Here is a 19,939-nt window from a genome sequence, read left to right on the forward strand (position 1 = left end):
AAAAAAAAAGTCTTCCCACGCCCCGCGGGGCTTTTCTTAAAAATAGACGTGTTTGGATTTGCCCTTATTTATGGGAGATGTTGACCCATCAGTCCCAGCTTGTTTGTCCCGTCAGGTCCTGCATCCTTTGAAGCCCAGTTTCCGGTGTGCTGGGCAAGCATCCTCACGCACTGCAAAGACATGGTGTTTACATCTTAAATTAGGGGAGTATTGAGGGCTCGTTGATGCAGTTTTTACAGTTGCGAACTAGGAGAAGTGAATGAGCGGCACTTGTGGTTGAAGTGATCATGGTATAAGCAGGGCAAGAACCCACAGCGCTCACTAATGGCTGCAGACCACAGATTGATTGAAACCAGTTGAGTATCATGAATCCCTGACTCAAGTGTAAGGATCATAATTACTGGGTTTAGACACACTTAGGCCAAACTTTGGATTTTGTTTTGGATGAAGTTATGCAATGTCGATTATTCCTACACATCTGGCGAGAACATGCTCCAGTTTATTGCCAAGATTGAGACCAGGAACTCCCTCCACAAATATATTGCTGACTCGAGTACGAGTGAGAGAGTTTTGCCAGATTGCTTTGATTCCGAGGCAAGAGGAGGGCGCGGAGCAAGAGCGTGACGCTTCTGTTCTCCTGTCCACCACGCAGGTGGAATCGCGGGACACCTTGAACTCCATCGCGCTCAAGTTTGACACCACGCCCAATGAGTTGGTTCAGCTCAACAAGCTCTTCTCCAGAGCGGTGGTACCTGGTCAGGTGAGCCGAATCCTGGTCTTTCTCCCCTGCTTCCACCAAGAGCCAGAACCCCGAAAACAGACTGACCTGATGGTATAATGTGTCTCCTATAACAAGAAATGTCAGACTCCATCCCACTACATACTCCTCTTGTTTGTAACATTATTTCATATTTAATCATTTATCTGACACTTTGACAACCTGCAGTGTTGCTATGGCACACTAGACTACTTACAGTAATTTAGTCATTTGTACAGCTTGGTCATTTTTACTGTATCCATTCAGGGTAAGTACCTTGCTGAAGGGTACTGTGACATGAGTGGTGATTCAAACCAGGTCTTTTGAGTCCCAGCCAGCAAGTGTAACCGCTACCTCACCTGCCGTACCCTACGATCACCAGCATTTTGACGTTCCTCGAAGACACGGTCATTAATTTCCACGTAAAGCGACAGCGCGTTAGGAAACGCGGACAAAGGAGATGCTGCGGACTCAAATCCACGAGCGTCGTCTCCCGGTTCTTCTATCTTCTCCCCTGGACTCGGCGGCTGCTTGTCGCCGTCACTGTTTCCGGTGCTCTTCGCAAACACTTCCACGACTGGCTGGGGAAAACCAGGCCTGGTCATACGAACTTACTACCAAACGTGGCCTCAACCTCCCATTTGAGCCTCGCCGTGGTTTTCCCATTTGAGCTTTCATTGTGGCCCCATTTACATTGTTTGTTCTGTGTTTTCACATGTCTCAGAGTGTTGTTTTTTTTTTTTTTTTTTTTTTTTCTTCCCCCTCCCCCCCAATGTAAATACTTTAATCCCAGTTACCCTTGAAAGCCCATGACATTTCCTTCCGAAGTATTTGCTTAGCAAATAACTTTTCAGCTAACAATCAATTACTTCCGGAATCTTCCACATTGAAATGTCATTACTTCCTTAAGAGGTAAGATAATGTTATCCTGCAGATAACCTGCTGCTGTCGTGGCCATTATCGTGAGCAGAGTCCCGTTTAATATTCCGCCTTTTGTGTGGATATGTGTTGTTTTTTATTTAGTAATGTGTGTTTGTTCATGGCTGGCTGTGTTTGCATGTGGTTTTGCGCGTGTGTGTGTGTGTGTGTGTGTGTGTGTGTGTGTGTGTGTGTGGGGAATTGCTCCCTCATATCTACAAGACCTGAGCAATCACTACACCTCAACCCCCAACTAGACTGCTTGGTGGTTCCACACACAAGGTCCAAAGCACTACGGTTTTCGGGTTCTGGCTCAGATGTGGTGGAACGACCTCCCCCTCTCACTCAGAACTGCTGAATCTCTCTCTGTATTTAAGAAGGGTCTTAAAGCTCACCTCTTCCACACTCGCTACTCCCATGATCTCTTAAGTGCATGTTAATGTATAATTGTTTATGCTCAATAACCTTTTCATTATAACTGTTGAATAATGGATAAACTTTCACGCAGTTACTTTGTAATGTAAATGTTTATTTTAAAAAAAAAAAAGGAATGTAATTAGCAATTGTTGGTTATTTGGATAAAATTTCATGCAGCTACTCATGATGTATATTGGTTCATATGGTGGAAAATAAGCGAATTCTCTCTCTTTCTGCTAATATAATGCACTCATTGTATTTTTCTTTGAGATGTAAGTCACTTTGGAGATAGTGACTTGGTAAATGAAGAAAAGTGCGTGTGCGTGCGCGCTCACTCGCGCCAACTCACTGCCAGCTACTTTCTTTGCAGGTCCTGTATGTCCCAGATCCTGAGTATGCCTCCAGCGTGGGCAGCTCCCCCTCGCTCAGCCCCATCAGCCCCCTTTCTCCCACCTCCTCCGAGGCTGACCTGGAGAAGGTGACGGTATTTACTCTCCATCATCATGCCACCCCTAGCTAGGCCTTGGGTTTGTGCACACGTTTGTTCACCATCCATCTTTTTTGGACAAGCATATGCTGTTTTTGTTGCTGTGGGTGCCACGTCGCTGTTAATGCACACCCAGACACTGCTCTCATGTCAGACAATCCGAATTCTGGAATCGGCTTTCGTTTACTAATGGTAGGCATCCGTAATTGCTTATTGCTTTCTCTGTGCAACGGTGATGTGCGGAGCATGATTAATTGCTGTGCTTTTCAAAAAAATAATATGTTGCTCTTTTGTTCTGCCAATCAAGGACGTTGGAGTTGGGTGCTGGGCTGTTTATTCCTTGCCGGCTGGTCACATGACACATTTTGCAGCGCTAGTGTAAATGTGTTGCATAACACCATCATCAGATGATCTGTGTGCGTGAGAAGCAAGGGGAAATAACGTGCACAGAGCGGTGGTTGGGGCAAAATAAATGCCCCATTCTGCGCGTGCAACTGGCATGTGTTCGATGAAACGTTTACGTTATTCGTTTGTTTGTTCATTATTCATTCGTTCAGCAGAGACTTTTATCTAATGTGATGTGCAATTCAGGGGAACCAAAAAGTCCATTTCACAGCAGGCACACACATTACCGACAAACTATTGTTGACGCGCCGTATCGCATTTTTCCAGCCCACATTGCGCAAGTTGGAGCGCTTAAAATCGAGCATTGCGTAGGAAATACAAAAGGTGATTGTGACCAATTGTGGTCCAAATTTTTGTTGCTATTGGGAGTTGGGGAGGGTAGTAGGTTTGAAAGATGTGTTGAGAACAGTCTTTGATGTTGGAAGGGATTCAGGAGTTCTGAGGGGTGGAGGGAGCCTCATTCCACCACACCGGAGCCACAATGAAGAACGCACAGACTTCTCGGTTTCAGAGCAATGAGCAGCTGGAGGTGGAAGGGTATAGCACTTTTGCTGCAGTGTAGGGAGTGATTAGGCCTTGTGGGAAGTGGGGTTCACATCCTTTGACTGTCTTTAGACTGTAACCAGTGTCATAACTTTTTCCTTTCTTTTCTTTCCCAACTTCATTGAATGCTTAGCGCTTCTAAAAATCAGGACTGGACACCTGCAATTCCAGTTTCAATGCTGACACCCAGAGGATAGGAATGCGAAGAGGAGTCTGATGCATCTGTCAGATGATCTGATGTTTCCGTAGTAAACTTCACAGGTCCTCACGCTTACACGGGTGTCGAAAGCACGTCGTGAAGCACCGCTCCCGAATCGGAATGGACGGGCGGCAAGTCACGCCACACGAGCTTTTGTGGCTCAGCACCGGCCAGCGCCGAAATCTCAGGCGATCCAGCAGGATCTAGGGGCGGCAGCTGTCCGTTACCAGTCTCCATAGCAACCCGGCCATCTCGCAGCGTTATTGAATCAGGGCTTTGGCTGTGCGCAAATCACAATTGGGCACTTGGAGCATCGTGTTCTTCTGTGACGGGGAAAGAAGAGTTCTTTTGAGCACTTATCTATTTGGGTCATGCCTTGGAGAACGGGAGCGCGTTCCTCCTCTCTCGGAGGGCGGCCGAGGAGGAAGGAAGCCTTCAAAAGGCACGTCCTGCATGATATATGGGAAAGAGGAAGACGACGGTGGCAAACGGAAGTGGCGCAGCCCTGACAAATTGAGGAAAAGCGGTTCTTTGCTCAAAAGGGGAGAAACAACGCGCAGCGTCGCTCAGAGGGGGTCCGCGGTGCCGTGTGGTTCGGCGGCTCGCGAAAGGGACTTTAATGTGGCACGCTGCTATTCATAGTCTTAATTAGCTTTTAATTAGAGGGCCTTTTAAATGGGTCTGCGTGGAAGGTTTCAGCCGCCGCTCGAAGACGGAAAGTGCCGGGCAGCGCTACGAGATTAATTCGATAATGAGAGTCCGTCTGCTCTTTGAAATCTGCAGTCATTGTTAGTTACTCTTGTGCGCTGTCATGCTTAGATGGCCCTGATCAATTAAAGCCCTGAAAAAACAATATATATGGTTGCAAGCACCCAGTATTTTTTCTTAAAGGCTCTTCTGGTGAGTTTGTGTTAGTTTACCATAGATTGCTTGAGCGTAAATGATTTTGAACCAAATTAGGGGCAGCGATGAGGAAAGAGACTCATAATTCACCGTCCTTCGGACGTTTTACAATAGGCGTTCTCTTTAAAACGGGATAATGTCTGTAATTAACATTTAGCCTCAGATGCCTCTAATGTTATTCCAAGGAGGGGGGATACCAGGGATGGCTGACCCATGTTTACTCACATCAGTTTAGGCTTTGTGTGGTCTTTACAGAAAAGATGTTCACCGTGTGCCTCCTTCAGGACTGTGCTTCGGCTGACATGTGGTCGCTGCCTTTGGACTCTTAGATATATTACCTTGGACTAAAGTGTCAACCAAACACAATAATAATAGTAATAATATTTCAGCTGACATGTTTCTCCAGAGTACATTCAGTGTTAGCATAGTATACTGTATCATCTACAGTGATTTCCCCCCCCCCCCCACCATTTATACAGCTGGATCATCTTTATTGTATCAGTTGAGCGTGACTATTTTGGTAAAAGGTGGTACAGCAGGAGGGAAGATCCAAACCTGGATCCTTTGATGTCGAGGTCACTGCTCTTATCCCACCTACATGTTGAGGTCAACTCAACCGTTATATTTTCTGATGCCCTTTATCGTGACTCCTTTGTTGAAGGCAACTTGCATAGTGTCAGAAAACTATTTTACAGTGTTTTCCCCGTATTTGTATACACCGAACAGGGTCAGTACTTTGATAAAAGGGCACTATTACAGGAGTGGGGTTCAAATCAGGAACCTTTGTGTTGCAAGACAGCTGTAACCAGAACACTGCAGTAACAATAATACGTTATCTCCTTCATATAGTAATGTACCTACTTTATATAGGTGGGCAGAGGACATAAAAAAAGAAGAGCAGGTATTCGGAGAGCGAAACTCTCCAGAAATGTCGAAACTGTGCAGCCCTGTCACTTGCTGCAGCGCGAGTGGACGTTTCTGCAGGAGGGAATGCGCTCGTCGCTGGTCTCGTGTCCAACCTTCGACGGTTTGGTCAGAGTGGGGAGGGGGGCCCGACTTTGTTCGCTTCTGTCTGCCGTTAGCGCTTTCGTGTGCTGCTCGCCGGCCTCGCTCGCAGGCCCTCCTCTCGTTCCCGCTTCCCGCTGCACCGGTCTAAATTTAGGAACGTCAGGAAAGCGGTGGGGCCTCAAAGCGTGCGACTGGCATTGCCAAGTGCAGAGATGAATGACGGCATGTGTTTCCGTTCCCAGCCAATATCGACGCCGTCTCCCCCTTCCTCTCCCGCTTTTGGCTTATTGGCGGCCCTTCTGATCTTTAGAGGGTCGTTAACAGCGTAAAAGGGATTAAGTGCAGTTGTAAGAATAACTGCGAAAAGAATTTTGAGATTAAGTCTTTTTTTGGAAAGGTGCACAATTGTGCTCAAGCTGATTAATTCCCGTTTTAATGCGCCGTTGTGTCCAGCAGGTGGCGCTGAGGAGTTTCCGGAACTGTACACGTTGCATTGCCCTTGTGCATCTTGGTAATGGCTCAGAAAAGGAAGGTCTGTATATGGGAACTGGGAGGGTGTGTGCGCGAGTTGTGAGTCAGCACAGCTCAGCGAAGCACCCTGAGATCCGAGCTGTTTTTCCGGAACCTCTGAAGCCAGGGGCCGATTCCACCTCCGAAAGTTGAACGTGTCGACGGTGGCGCGTCAAATCAGTGCCCCGGTCACCTGCAGCCTGGGCCAGCTGCCACGTCCTCCTGGCTGAGCTCTGCGCTCCCGCTGCAGGTGAGCACCAGATGGTACGAGGCTCGTGCTGCCAGCGCTTCTCCGCCCAGCCCCTACAGCGGCCCCCTGGCGCCGTCGAATAAAGGGCTTGGGTGCGGGGGGGGACCCTCATATCTTTGCTGTCCTACGGCGGGGTGGTCTGTCCATGAAGACTGGCATGAATGGATCAGAAATCTCCACGCAGAACGTTAATAGTTAGGTTCATTTTTACATTTTGCCGGGACAGCTGGTAGTGTAGTGGTTAGAGCTGCTGCCTTTGGACCCAGAGGTCGCGGGTTTGAATCTCACCCTTAGCTGTAGTACCCTTGAGCATGGAATTTACCCTAAATGACTGCAGGAAAAATTACCCAGCTGTATAAATGGGTAAATAACTGTAGATAGATTAACACTGTAAGTCGCTTTGCAGAAAAGCATCAGCTAAATGATTAATTGTAATATTTTAACGTGTACAGATGGTCCCCTGTATTGCCCTTGCTTTCACACGGGGGAACCTATGCTACATTAGGGGTGCTGATTCAGTGTTAAATTTACTGTCTGCTTAGTTGAAGTATATCATCCTGGGAGTTCTTCGCTTCTGCAGTTCCTCGGTAAACGGAGGCCAGGGGAACGGGGAATGAATATAGACGGGAGCTTTCAGAGTCTGAATCCCGCTGCAAAGAAGGTCCTCCGCTGTCAATAAAAGTTGTCTGGGAAGATGGCGGAAAATACCGTCCGCGCGCCCCTTGTCGCCGAGGCCGGCAGACGGCAGGAAATGAATTCTCCGAGCCCCCGGTTTTGCTTAAGCCACTTGTCGTCTCTCTGATTGATCTAAAGCGGATTGATTTACATGCCACGTGGCTGGAGTGCTGTGAAGAAACCTTTCGATTGTCCTCCTTTTTTCCTGGACTTCTTCCTTTATCGAACGAGGAGTTTTCGTGAGAACTTGTTTGTCTGAGAAACACATTTATTTGTGATAAATTTTATTTAATATGAACGACTTTTTACCAAATTTGTTTGTTTCCGGGAACTGACACTGGCAGGTTGTCCTATGTTTGCTACTACGTCTTTGGCGGCGTGATCGAGAAAAGCGCCGGAATTCCTCTGGGGTCTGCCGATTATGTGGATCGCGGTTGACGTCATGCGCATGGCGGAGCGCTCTCTCACCCTCGTCCTGCCATATCACGGCAAAGGCCTGCCGTACTGTCTGTGAAGGGCCGCAAACGAAACGGCACAGTTCGCCGTGCCTTTCGACAGCAGCGGCAACCCGGTTTCCCGGTACTTCTTCCTGACGGCATCGGCATTGCAAAGTGTACCGTCACCTTGCCACCTGCCAGCGATAATAGAGGGAAGTAGCTACACCACAGAACTGTGAGGTGGGAAAGAAATATCGCATCCGCTGCCTATTTAGAGCGCAGGCCTGCTATCTTCTCATAAAGAGGCTGTCAGAGAGCGTGGGTATCGGGAGGTGTGTGTGTGTGTGTGTGTGTGTGTGTGTGTGTTCACGCACCGGGGTGAAGTCCCTGGGTCCGCTCCCATTGCTGGAGGAGTGGTTAATGCACAGCAAGTGAGACGTCGATGGACCTGAGTTGTCGGGTCTGAGTGCGTCCTTTCGTGATGCTGCTTCGTTCACGTGTCTCATACAGTAGGTGCCCATGTGCGCAGAAAGTCCTCTTGGACGTCACTTTCTAAATGTCTGGTGGAGCCTCTTACTGAGCACCAGGTCAATGAGTGGGAGGCATATAGCGTGTTTGTACCCGAAACTCTAGCTCCCTTGGTCAAGTTGCAGCTCTTGCCCCTCGGTTGTGTCTACATGCATCCCGAGTTCTGCTGCGAATACAGAAACGTTTGTCACGATGGAGGGAAGATGTGTGCTCCGGAAGGGCTCTGGAGGCCCCCTAGCGAGTGTCCCGTTTCGCCCCCCTACTGCTTTGCCTCTGGTTCTTCATACACCAGCAGTATTGGCTCTAAGCGGAGGGAATCGGTCACGGTAGGGGAGCGACTGGGTGTGAGAGGTCGCCGGAGTGCCGGGGATTGCCGGCAAGCATCGAGCATTCCCTGTCCTCGTCCAAACTCTGTGCCCTCGCCCCTCTGCCCCACCCCCTCGGACAATGCCCAAGACTAAACGCGGCGCTTCCTCCGGCGGACGGGGTCTGCGGGGACCTGTCTGCGCAGCCCGTTTTAAAGCCGTGAAGAATTTAATTAATGAGAACCAGGCAAATCTGTCCACTCGGATGTAATGCAAGGATGATCTATAGCAAAGAACTTAATTCTTCGCCAAAAGCGTCACGCTGTGGGCCTCGTAGGGTGTCCCTGCAGTGGTGCTCTGGGAAACATTCCCAAAGCGGATTATAAACTATATATTCGTCTTTCATATTTTGAGACCATTAAACAAAACCAAAGTACTGCTGAAGCCAGAGACAGAAGGGTTAGTGCTGTCAAGTCGCGCTGCTTCTCACTGCTATGGAAAGGAGGGTGTGGAAGTGGGTCGTCCGTCCGTCCCCCCCCCGTCTTCCACATATGTCTTTGGATTGGGGTCACAAAGGGAATGTGAGCACCACACGACCCGAGTCTCATTCAAACTTACACCCGAACACACACCACCACACAGCACCAGCCATGGGGAAAGGAAGGGAAGGGAATTTGAATAGGAGAGAGGAGCTCCAGTAGTAAAAATCCAGACATACTGGTCAAAAGGCTAAACATGTTGCAGTTGCTACAATTTTTAGGTGTTGAAGTTCCCTCACCCACACCAAAGGTGACTCTACATACTGTGCGTGTGTCTGATAGCCCTGCGATGAGTGGATGTCCTCTCCAGCATGCGCTCTGCTTCACAGGATGTGTTCTGAACCATCGGGACAAGTGGCTGTTGATGCAGGTGGAGGGATGTGTGCTTTATTGATCGTACCAGTTGATCACAGCAAGAAAAGTGATGTTTTTCAGTTACTCCGGCAGTACTGCTGTTATACTATCACACTGGTAGTGGGGCTCCACAGTTCCATCTGTTGTGTTTCATATGCGTGAGCTATAGCTGTTGTCACAGGCGTCTCCGTGTCGTCTTACCCAGGATTCCGACGGAGCCTCTCGACCAGAAGCCCCCCCGCCGCCGCCTCCCAGCAGCCTGCGCCCCGCCAGGGTGGTGTCCTCCACCTCTGAAGAGGAGGAGGCCCTGACCGAGAAGTTCCTCAAAATCAACTGCAAGTACATCACAGATGGCAAGGTAAGCTCCCCTGGGACCACCCACTGAAGGGAACCGCGAAACGTCCATGAGCTTAGGTGTCGGATGCGTAGTCTGGTCCGTGAAATAGTGCCCGAATGCGGTCCTCAGCATCGGGCGTGTGCAGCAAATGCGATTAGAGGAAATCACTTGAGAGTACTTAGGGGAAACTTTGAAGGAAGAAGCCCTGCAGCCGAAGGCTTGCGATCAGCCGTCCGGTGTCCTCGTGCGCTACGTCGTGAAGGCGCTCGACGTTTCCCCGCTTTGGGAGGTTCAGGCTGGTGTGTGAAAAGGGATGCTGCTGCCAGGCTGGCGAAGGGGCCAGCAAGCGGTGTACCGAGGACCAGAGTGGTAACTCATCGCCTGCAGGGGTTATAAAGGGTACCACAGGGATACCGCTTTGCTCCTGCTTGGTGTTCGGTCCGTGAAAGAATCCAGACTCTCTGTTTTTATGTTCTCACGTATGTCGTCCTGTCTCATGCTCCTCAAAGGGTGCTGTCAGCGGGGTGCTGCTCATCACCCCCAACAACATCATGTTTGACCCACACCGGACAGACCCCCTGGTGCAGGAGCGTGGCTGCGAGGAATATGGCATCATGTGCCCCCTGGAGGAGGTCGTGTCCGCTGCCGTGTACCGGGAGATAACCGACAGTAAGGTCCGGGAGTCCGTGCCCCAGTAAGAGCTCCGCCACCGCATGAGCCTACCCCACACACACACACACACACACACACACACACACACACACACACACACACACACACACACACACACACACACACACGTACGTCTCCTCGTACCCGAGCTGATCTCCCCGTCACTGCTTCGGCCCTCCCGCTCGCCCAGCGTTTTTACACCACTGACTGTTCCTTTGTCCTCTTTACCAAACCGGAAGTAGTGATTTACTCCAAGTTTAATAGTGTTCACACACCTATATACTAGTTACTAAACTAATTTGAGACTTGAAAGAGTAATGATTTCTGCCGAGTTTGTGCCGCCCACTCCTCTGGCTCTGGATGAGAGCATGCCTTTAATGAGAGCTTATAAGCGTCCAGAGTCCTCCTTAGGAATGAATGCCCGGCTCCTCGGGGTCCTGTGCACATCTGGCGCTCGCGGCACGGATCCTGCTATAAGCCGTCAGTGATGAAAGTGCAGTATGAACACAGGCAGGATGGAGGGTTGACATTAGTCTCTCTCTGTGCCACCTTCTCTTCACCGCTGTGTGAACTCTTACAGTCCACAGCTATCAAAGCACAGCTATAGGAAGCCAGCAGTCAGGTTGACTCCTGCTTGTTTTTAGGATGCGTTGAACTCCCCCCGTTCAGCATTTTATTTTTCATGTGCAGCACCAGTCTGAAGTTTTGAATACAGGTGAGCAACCCAGGCATCACCTCTGTGGGGAAAAGCTGAAGAGGGAATTGAAAGAACGCAGCCCACGGGTGCTACAGATGAGCTGGGAAGACATGGCATCTCCTTTCCTGACCAAACGTTCAACAAATGCCAGTTTCCACCGAGTGGAATCATTCTTCCGACTGGTCCTGTACACTGCTGTCAGCTACCCCACGACACCCATCCACACCATGACAGCATGATTTGTGTTCCCCTCTTCTCCAGAGGTCTTCTGAGCCTCCCCTCATCCCCCCTCCAGTGTTGAACATCTGACGATAACCTGAGGCTGCAGACTAAATGCAAAACTGTTCCCCGCATTTGAATCTGCATCACTAGGGTTTCGTTCTTCTCTAAGCATCTGCTCTGCTGCCTGTGTCTCCCTACAGGGATGTGGAGCGCGATACTTCCCAGCCGAAGAGAATAAAAGCTAGCCACACAGACGAGGCTGAGTTCCGGTTACGGGACACGGGGAACGACAGTGGCAGCACGGCACCCCGCAGTACAGAGGAGTCTTTCTCGGAGGACGTCTTCACCGAATCGGAGCTTTCCCCCATCCGCGAGGAGCTGGTGTCTTCCGATGAGCTCCGGCAGGACAAGTCGTCGGGCGCCTCCTCTGAATCCGTCTTGACCGTCCACCAGGAGGCAACAGCCGACAGCTCTGCGCTAACCGGTGAGCCTGCAGGGGACGGGCAGGAGGCAGGGGAGCAGCCTGGGGCTGCAGGCAGCCCGGAAGGGCCGACCAGCAAGCGGACGCTGGCCACAGGCTCCAGGCAGCATAGCGCGGAGCAGACTCCTGGCACGCCCCCTTCCAGGGTGCACCGGTCCACCAGCGAGGGCGACGGTGCCCAAGAGGATGCCACCAAGGAAATGACCCAGGACTCGGAGGCAGACGTGGAGGAGCTAAGGAAGATGTGGAAGAGTCATACTATGCAACAAACCAAGGAGCAGAGGGAGAACGTGCACATGGAAGTGACAGAGGGCCAAGTGCCTACTGAAGGTAATGTATGAGGGGATGCGTGGAGGGAGTCTAGCAGTGGGCATCCTCAGCATTACACCATCAGCTTTGCGACTCATAAAGCGCGACGACTTATGGATATTGCTCACACCCTGAGTGGAGCGGCACAGGAGGCAGCACTGGTTCCCCGCAGTTCCTGGGCTGAGCTTTCAGATGTAGGTCGGAATCCAGCTCAGTCTGTGTGGTGTTTGCACGTTCTCCTTTGTTTGTATAGGTTTCCTCCAGGTGGTCTGGTTTCCTCCCACGGTTCAAAGACGTACATTTCAGGTGTATTGGTGACTCTGTGGAAAGATTCTAAGTAGCCCAGCGTAATCCTGAAGTTTGTAAGTCGACTTGTAAAAAAGGTGTCACCTAAATACTTGATAATTATGTGACTGTATGTTTTGTACGTCGGAATCACTTGTTACGGATTTTTCCAGAGGTTTCCACTATGACAGGGGTCACAAATCCAAGAGCTGTTGTACAGTAATGTCTGCAGGTTCCCACATCTCAGTTGAGACAGCAGGTGGCGTAGTGGTTGGAGCCATGGCCTTGGGCTTGAAGGACCCAGGTTTGAACTCCGTCCCTCTAGTACACTTGAGCAAGGTACCTACCCTGAATCGATGGTGAAAATTACCCAGCTTTATAACTTGGTCAATCATTATCTGTTGTTTAATAAGTTGCTCTTAAGAAAATCATCAGATAATTGTATTAATAACAGTAATAGGAATAACCTCTACAGTCAGCATTTTGTACCATAGTACTAAAGGAGGGGGGGTTGCATTTCAGCTGTGACTGAATGTTAATTAATATTGATTTCTGTTATTAATAACTGCTCAGACCCCATCTATTGAGGTGCACCAGTCAAGCTGCCCAGTAATGTCTTTTCCGTTGTTTTATGCAACCGGAGTTGTATGTGTCAGATTAATTTGAGCTGATAGTTTGCTCAATGTGCAAGGTTTTGCTCTTCCTGAAACTTAAACACTCTGTCAAGTGGCTGAATTCCCCAGCTGCTTCACATTCCGTCCCACACAGCAGAAAGGAATCTGTATCGCAAGGAAATAACAAAAATATCCACAGCATTTCAAGAGCAGCTTAGTCTAACTTCCCAAAATTCTCAGGGACTTGGTTACAAGGCACCTCGTCGGCCCGGGGTCCCTGCGGACGTGCAGTTGGCACTTAATCCGAGCTCCTGTTTCCCGTCCCCGAGAGACACAGCAAGATGTACAGAGCGGTGTCTCACACAGCGGAGCAGAACTAAGCATTACAGGCGTCTCCTGCGCCCCTGAGCGTCTCTCCTCGAGATACCCGAGCTCTCGGTGGAGTTCTCTCAACTCCTTTAATTGCTTCCATTTAAGCCGCTCGTGCCTTGCCAACCACTTTCCTTGTTTGCCGAATCGGACCTCCTCACCTTACATTTGTTTATTCATTTAGCTGACGTTTTTCTCTAAAGCAGCTTACAGTATTAATATTACAATTATTTACCCTTTTATACAGCTGGGTAATTTTACTGGAGCAACTTAGGGTAAGTACCTTGCTCAGGGGTACTTGAGGGGCCGGGAATTCAAACCTGGATCCTTCAAGCCCAAGGCCATGGCTCTAACCACTACGCCACCTGCTGTCTCAACTGAGATATGGGAACCTGTTGGCCTTTATTCACCTTAATCGCTGTTCGGTACAGTGACTCTGTTCGACTCAACTCGTAGTGGAACTTTTTGCACCTTTCATTTTTACTCTTTGTAAAGTCTTTGGCTTTAATGTCCCAAGTGAGATTCATGAACTGCTCAGGAATTTAACAGTATCATTAAAAACAGGGTGACAGGTGGCATAGTACTATTATTACTGTATTATTTTGATGTAATGCACTCATTGTATTTTTCTCTGAAATGTACATTGCTGCCATGGGAGACCCTACCAGGGGCATGTAGCCCCAGACAACATAGCTCCTGGACTCATTCAGGCACTCAAACCCCTCCACCACGATAAGGTGGCGGTTCACGGAGGAGGTCCTGGATGACAGACGAGACAAAGCGCGGTTCAAAAACCCCTTATGACGAAAAAATCAAGGCGTCCGTTTACCCCGCCCGGTATGAGGTCACCGGGGCCCCACCCTGGAGCCAGGCCTGGGGGGGGGGCTCGCATGCGAGCGCCTGGTGGCCAGGTCTATGCCCACGGGGCCTGGCCGGGCTCAGCCCGAAGCCACAACGTGGAGCCGCTCTTCGGTGGGCTCACCACCTGCCGGAGAAACCGTAAGGGGCCGGTGCATTGTGATTTGGGCGGCGGTCGGGGCCGAGTGCCCGGCCGACCCAAACCTCGGGCGCCAACTCTGGTTTTTGGGACTTGGAATGTCACCTCACTGGCGGGGAAGGAGCCTGAGCTGGTGCGGGAAGTTGAGAGATACCGTCTAGATATAGTCGGGCTCACTTCCACTCACAGCTTGGGTTCTGGAACCACTCTACTCGATCGAGGGTGGACTCTCCACTATTCTGGCGTTGCCCAAGGTGAGAGGCGGCGGGCTGGTGTGGGCTTATTAATAGCCCCCCAGTTCAGCCGCCATGTGTTGGAGTCTACCCCGGTGAACGAGAAGGTCGTCTCCCTGCGCCTTCGGGTCAGGGGACAGTCTCTCACTGTTGTTTGTGCTTATGCGCCTAGCGGCAGTGTAGAGTACCCGGCCTTTTTAGAGTCCCTGGGGGGCGTGCTGGAAAGCGCTCCCACTGGGGACTCTGTCGTTCTACTGGGGGACTTTAACGCCCACGTGGGCAGCGACAGTGATACCTGGAGGGGCGTGATTGGGAGGAACGGCCTCCCTGATCTGAACCCGAGCGGTGAGTTGTTATTGGATTTCTGTGCTAGTCGCGGTTTATCCATAACGAACACCATGTTCATGCATAAGGGTGTCCACCAGTGCACTTGGCACCAGGACACCCTAGGTCGGAGGTCGATGATCGACTTTGTAGTCGTTTCTTCTGACCTTCGGCCATATGTCTTGGACACTCGGGTGAAGAGAGGGGCTGAGCTGTCAACTGATCACCACCTGGTGGTGAGTTGGATTCGATGGCGGGGGAAAAAGCTGGACAGACCTGGCAGGCCCAAACGCATAGTGAGGGTCTGTTGGGAACGTTTGGCGGAGGCCCCTGTCAGAGAGGTCTTCAACTCCCACCTCCGACAGAGTTTCAACCAGGTCCCGAGGGAGGTGGGGGACATTGAGTCTGAATGGACTATGTTCCGCTCCTCCATTGTCGGTGCGGCGGTTCGGAGCTGCGGCCATAAGGTCTCCGGTGCCTGTCGCGGCGGCAATCCCCGAACACGGTGGTGGACACCGGAAGTAAGGGATGCCGTCAAGCTGAAGAAGGAGTTCTATCGGGCCTGGCTGGCTCATGGGACTCCTGAAGCAGCTGACAGGTACCGACGGGCCAAACGGAGCGCGGCTCTGGCAGTCGCCGCGGCAAAAACTCGGTCTTGGGAGGAGTTCGGTGAGGCCATGGAGGAAGACTTTCGGTCGGCCTCAAAGAGATTCTGGCAAACCGTCCGGCGACTCAGAGGGGGGAAGCGGTGTTCCACGAACACTGTTTACAGTGGAAGTGGTGCGCTGCTGACCTCAGCTGAGGATGTTCTCGGGCGGTGGAAGGAGTACTTTGAGGATCTCCTCAATCCCTCCGACATGCCTTCCGTAGAGGAAGCTGAGGCTGGGGACTCGGAGGGGGACTCGTCCATTACCCTGGCTGAAGTTGCTGAGGTAGTCAAAAAACTCCTCGGTGGCAAGGCTCCGGGGGTGGATGAGATCCGCCCAGAGTTTCTCAAGTCTCTGGATGTTGTGGGGCTGTCTTGGCTGACACGCCTCTGCAGCATCGCGTGGAGTTCGGGAACGGTGCCTCTGGACTGGCAGACCGGGGTGGTGGTCCCTCTTTTTAAGAAGGGGGACCGGAGATTGTGTTCCAACTACAGAGGGATCACACTCCTTAGCCTCCCTGGGAAAGTCTATGCCAGGGTACTGGAAAGGAGAATCCGACCGATAGTCGAACCTCGGATTCAGGAGGAGCAATGCGGTTTTCGCCCTGGCCGTGGAACACTGGACCAGCTCTATACCCTCACTAGGGTGTTGGAGGGTTCGTGGGAGTTTGCCCAACCAGTCCATATGTGTTTTGTGGACCTGGAGAAGGCATTCGACCGTGTCCCTCGTGGCATCCTGTGGGGGGTGCTTCGGGATTATGGGGTTCGGGGCTCGTTGCTACGGGCTGTTCGTTCCCTGTATGACCGGAGCAGGAGCTTGGTTCGCATTGCCGGCAGTAAGTCAGACCTGTTCCCGGTGCATGTTGGACTCCGCCAGGGCTGCCCTTTGTCACCGATTCTGTTCATTATTTTTATGGACAGAATTTCTAGGCGCAGTCAGGGAACGGAGGGTGTCTGTTTTGGTGGCCGCAAGATCTCGTCTCTGCTTTTTGCGGACGATGTGGTCCTGTTGGCTTCATCAAGTCAAGACTTGCAGCGTGCACTGGGGAGGTTTGCAGCCGAGTGCGAAGCGGCGGGGATGAGAATCAGCACCTCCAAATCCGAGGCCATGGTTCTCAGTCGGAAAAAGGTGGATTGCTCCCTCCGGGTTAGGGGGGAGTTGCTCCCTCAAGTGGAGGAGTTTAAGTATCTTGGGGTCTTGTTCACGAGTGAGGGAAAAATGGAGCGGCAGGTCGACAGACGGATCGGTGCGGCGTCCGCAGTAATGCGGTCATTGTACCGGTCTGTTGTGGTGAAGAGGGAGCTGAGTCGTAAGGCGAAGCTCTCAATTTACCGGTCGATCTACGTTCCTACCCTCACCTATGGTCATGAACTCTGGATCATGACCGAAAGAATGAGATCGCGGATACAAGCGGCAGAAATGAGTTTCCTCCGCAGAGTGGCTGGGCGCACCCTTAGGGATAGGGTGAGGAGCTCAGTCACCCGGGAGGAGCTCGGAGTAGAGCCGCTGCTCCTCCGCATCGAGAGGAGCCAGTTGAGGTGGCTCGGGCATCTATTCCGGATGCCTCCTGGACGCCTCCCTGGAGAGGTGCTCCGGGCTTGTCCCACTGGGAGGAGGCCTCGGGGCAGACCCAGGACACGTTGGAGAGACTATGTCTCCCGGCTGGCCTGGGAACGCCTTGGGGTTCCCCCAGAGGAACTGGAGGAGGTGTGCGGGGAGAGGGAGGTCTGGAGTACTCTGCTCGGACTGCTGCCCCCGCGACCCGGCCCCGGATAAGCGGAGGAAGATGGATGGATGGATGGATGTACATTGCTTTGGAGAAAAGCATCTGCTAAAGTTTTTAATGTACATGTATTAGAGCAATTACCCTCCAGTTGAAGGACTTGGGTTCAAATCCCCCCCCAACTCCTGCAGTTCAAAGATCAAAGTACTTGCCCGAATTGATATTGTAAAAAGTACCAAGCTGCTTAATGAGGAAATAATTTAAACGTTCTTAGTACACAAATCTTACATTGAAAGTCACCTTGGACAAAGGTGTCAGCTAACTGTTTAATGAAATGATGGTAACCGGCAGAAAAATTGCCAGAGTTCATTTTTAGTGGCTTTTAACATATTTTTGTATAATCGGGTTAACTTTGTGAAGCAAGTGGAGTTTGGAATTCCTGCAGCGTCCCCAGCATCGCAGCCAAGGCCGAAATAAAGGTTTGCATGAGAAAGGTGAGATAACCTTTTGGCACGAGCTCTTTGGAGCCGAGTCGCTAATGTCTGAAATATCAGTGCGAGGGAGACGTAATACGGGGGGCTTTTGATCACTGATGAAAAGTGATCTTTGGGACAAACTGCCTGGTTTTCCAAACAGAAGGACATCAACTGAGCGTTCACTAATTCAGAAGTCTTTATTCTGGAATAAACATATTGAGGTCAGACAAGGTGTCTGATAGAAGGGAATTGAACTGTCTTGGTCTCAGTCTCTCTCGCAAGTCTCTTGGGGAAGTATCTTCTTACTGTCCCACAGAGGGTTAAATAGGGGAGTTATGGCAACCAGGTGTCTTAGCGATAACTAGTTGTGTATGTTGGGGGTCAGGGTAAGCAGGTGTAGGTGCTGATGTACGTGCAACGTCTACCAGGATGCCTCAGCCTTATCTAACAGGATGTGAAGAGACTCCTCTCTTGTCCCCCTTTGTGCCCCTCACGTGGCAAGAAGCTAAAATGAGGCATCTCCGAAGAGAAATGCGTACGGCTCCCAACAAAAAAAACAAAATTGAGGTTGTGCGTTATATGTAAATCTATTATCATTAATCATATTATATATAATATTTCGTATTACTTTCCTATTTCATAGCTCATAATTGCATAACATTTTTAATCAACTCACAGCAATGTGAGGTTATTGCACACTCCGCAAGTGACACTTGAAAACGTGATTATGTGCGTAATTAATATGGTTGAACCTGTATTTTCACTGTTGAACCGCAGCATTTACACAACAGTTTAGCGGCCTTTCCAGTCGTGATGGCAATAGATTTTCATGTTGCCGCGCAAAATTTCGCAGCATATCGCACGACTGAGACGTACCTGTCAAAATGAGCGTCACCTCCACTACCTAGACTGCGGCGTGACTAATACACAGCCCTGCTTCTCAGCCCTCGTAGAGTTCGCTGTCACAAACAGTCATGTAAGGTCCAGTATTTTAAGTTTGAGTGGTTTTGTGTATACAGTGGTCCCCCCCTTATCCGCAGGGGATATGTTCCAAGACCCCCAGCGGATGCCTGAAACCACAGATAGTATCGAACCCTATGTATACTACATTTTTCCGATACAGAAGAAGAAAGAAAACTAAGGACCAATACCCAGGTCCTCATAAGGACTGATTGTTTAAGTAGTTTTTTTTTTTTTTTTTTTTAAATTAAAGAAGGAAGAGTTATTTGAACACAAGCACTGCGATACCGCGATTGTCGATCTGATAACCGAGACAGCTACTAAGTGACTAATGTGTAATGCGCAGGTAGCGTGTACAGCGTAGATACGCTGGACTAAGGGATGATTCATGTCCCGGGCAGGACAGCGCGAGATTTCATCATACTACCCAGAACGGCGTGCCATTTAAAACTTATGAATTGTTTATTTCTGGAATTTTCCATTTAATATTTTCAACCCATGGAAAGTGAACCTGCGGATAAGGGGGGGATTACTGTATTTGCGAAATTTAAATGTATTCTTTCTATGGACAGTTTTATCATAAGCAACTTCGGTAAGGCAGAACAGGCCTTCGATACCGTGACTGTTAACCCAGTAAAGTTAGTTTAGATTGCTTTCACAAGCATTAAGTTTTTTGCCATCAATTCAGCGTCAACTCTTTGTGAGCACGTATAGAGGGTTGCGTCCTCCACTTTTCGTTTTGTGGGAGAGCCGTGCGTCCGATGCTGTAAAGTGATGTGAAAACTACGGAAATGCGAGTACGTTTTAGTCAGTTACTGGTCATAGTATTGCGCGGCAAGGGAGACGGAGCACCTCGGAGCTGTCTCCGCGGTAGCCTACTGAGAGCAGACTCCTCTGTCCCCTCTGTGTGCCACAGGACAGGTGACGTCCAGGGAGAAGCGGAGAAACCGGTCGCACAAGTTCCTGTGCCTGCGAGTGGGCAAGCCCATGCGGAAGACCTTCGTGTCCAACGCCAGCGCCTCCATGCAGCAGTATGCGCAGAGGGACCGCAAGCATGAGTACTGGTTCGCTGTGCCGCAGGAGAGGTGAGCGCCAGAGCGGTGCTGCAGCGCCGCTTATAGGTCCGGAGGACCAAATCGGTCACGTTAACGTGGGCGGGACAGATGAAGGACGGCTGCCAAGAGAGGGTTTTCCGGGACAGGCCGCACAGCACCGATGTAGGTCAAGGTCCCGACTCAAAGTAGCAGCAGGGAAATTAAGGATTTTCAAACCCATGTCCCACTGCTCCTGCTCAAACGCTCTCATCTGTCTTAGTGTTGCGGTTTCCAGCGACAGATTTGGCCTTTATATGCACTACT

At 50.5% G+C, this 19,939-nt stretch overlaps 1 protein-coding gene across 5 annotated transcripts in view; it reads left to right on the top strand.

Moving 5' to 3' along the window:
• The window catches only part of oxr1a (oxidation resistance 1a), a 135,155-nt gene that overhangs the window by 102,367 nt on the left and 12,849 nt on the right, over window positions 1–19,939 (top strand). For 4 of the 5 annotated variants that reach the window (XM_018762959.2, XM_018762961.2, XM_029259765.1 and 1 more), the window contains 6 exons: window positions 653–760; window positions 2,463–2,576; window positions 9,441–9,593; window positions 10,082–10,266; window positions 11,364–11,974; window positions 19,498–19,666. In XM_018762959.2, the coding sequence (XP_018618475.1) occupies window positions 653–760; window positions 2,463–2,576; window positions 9,441–9,593; window positions 10,082–10,266; window positions 11,364–11,974; window positions 19,498–19,666 (1,340 nt within the window). The remainder of the gene's footprint in view (window positions 1–652; window positions 761–2,462; window positions 2,577–9,440; window positions 9,594–10,081; window positions 10,267–11,363; window positions 11,975–19,497; window positions 19,667–19,939) is intronic. The other variant, XM_018762960.2, reaches the window with a different exon arrangement.

This window comes from Scleropages formosus, chromosome 18 (genome assembly GCF_900964775.1).
Source record: "Scleropages formosus chromosome 18, fSclFor1.1, whole genome shotgun sequence".
Lineage (NCBI taxonomy): Eukaryota > Metazoa > Chordata > Actinopteri > Osteoglossiformes > Osteoglossidae > Scleropages > Scleropages formosus.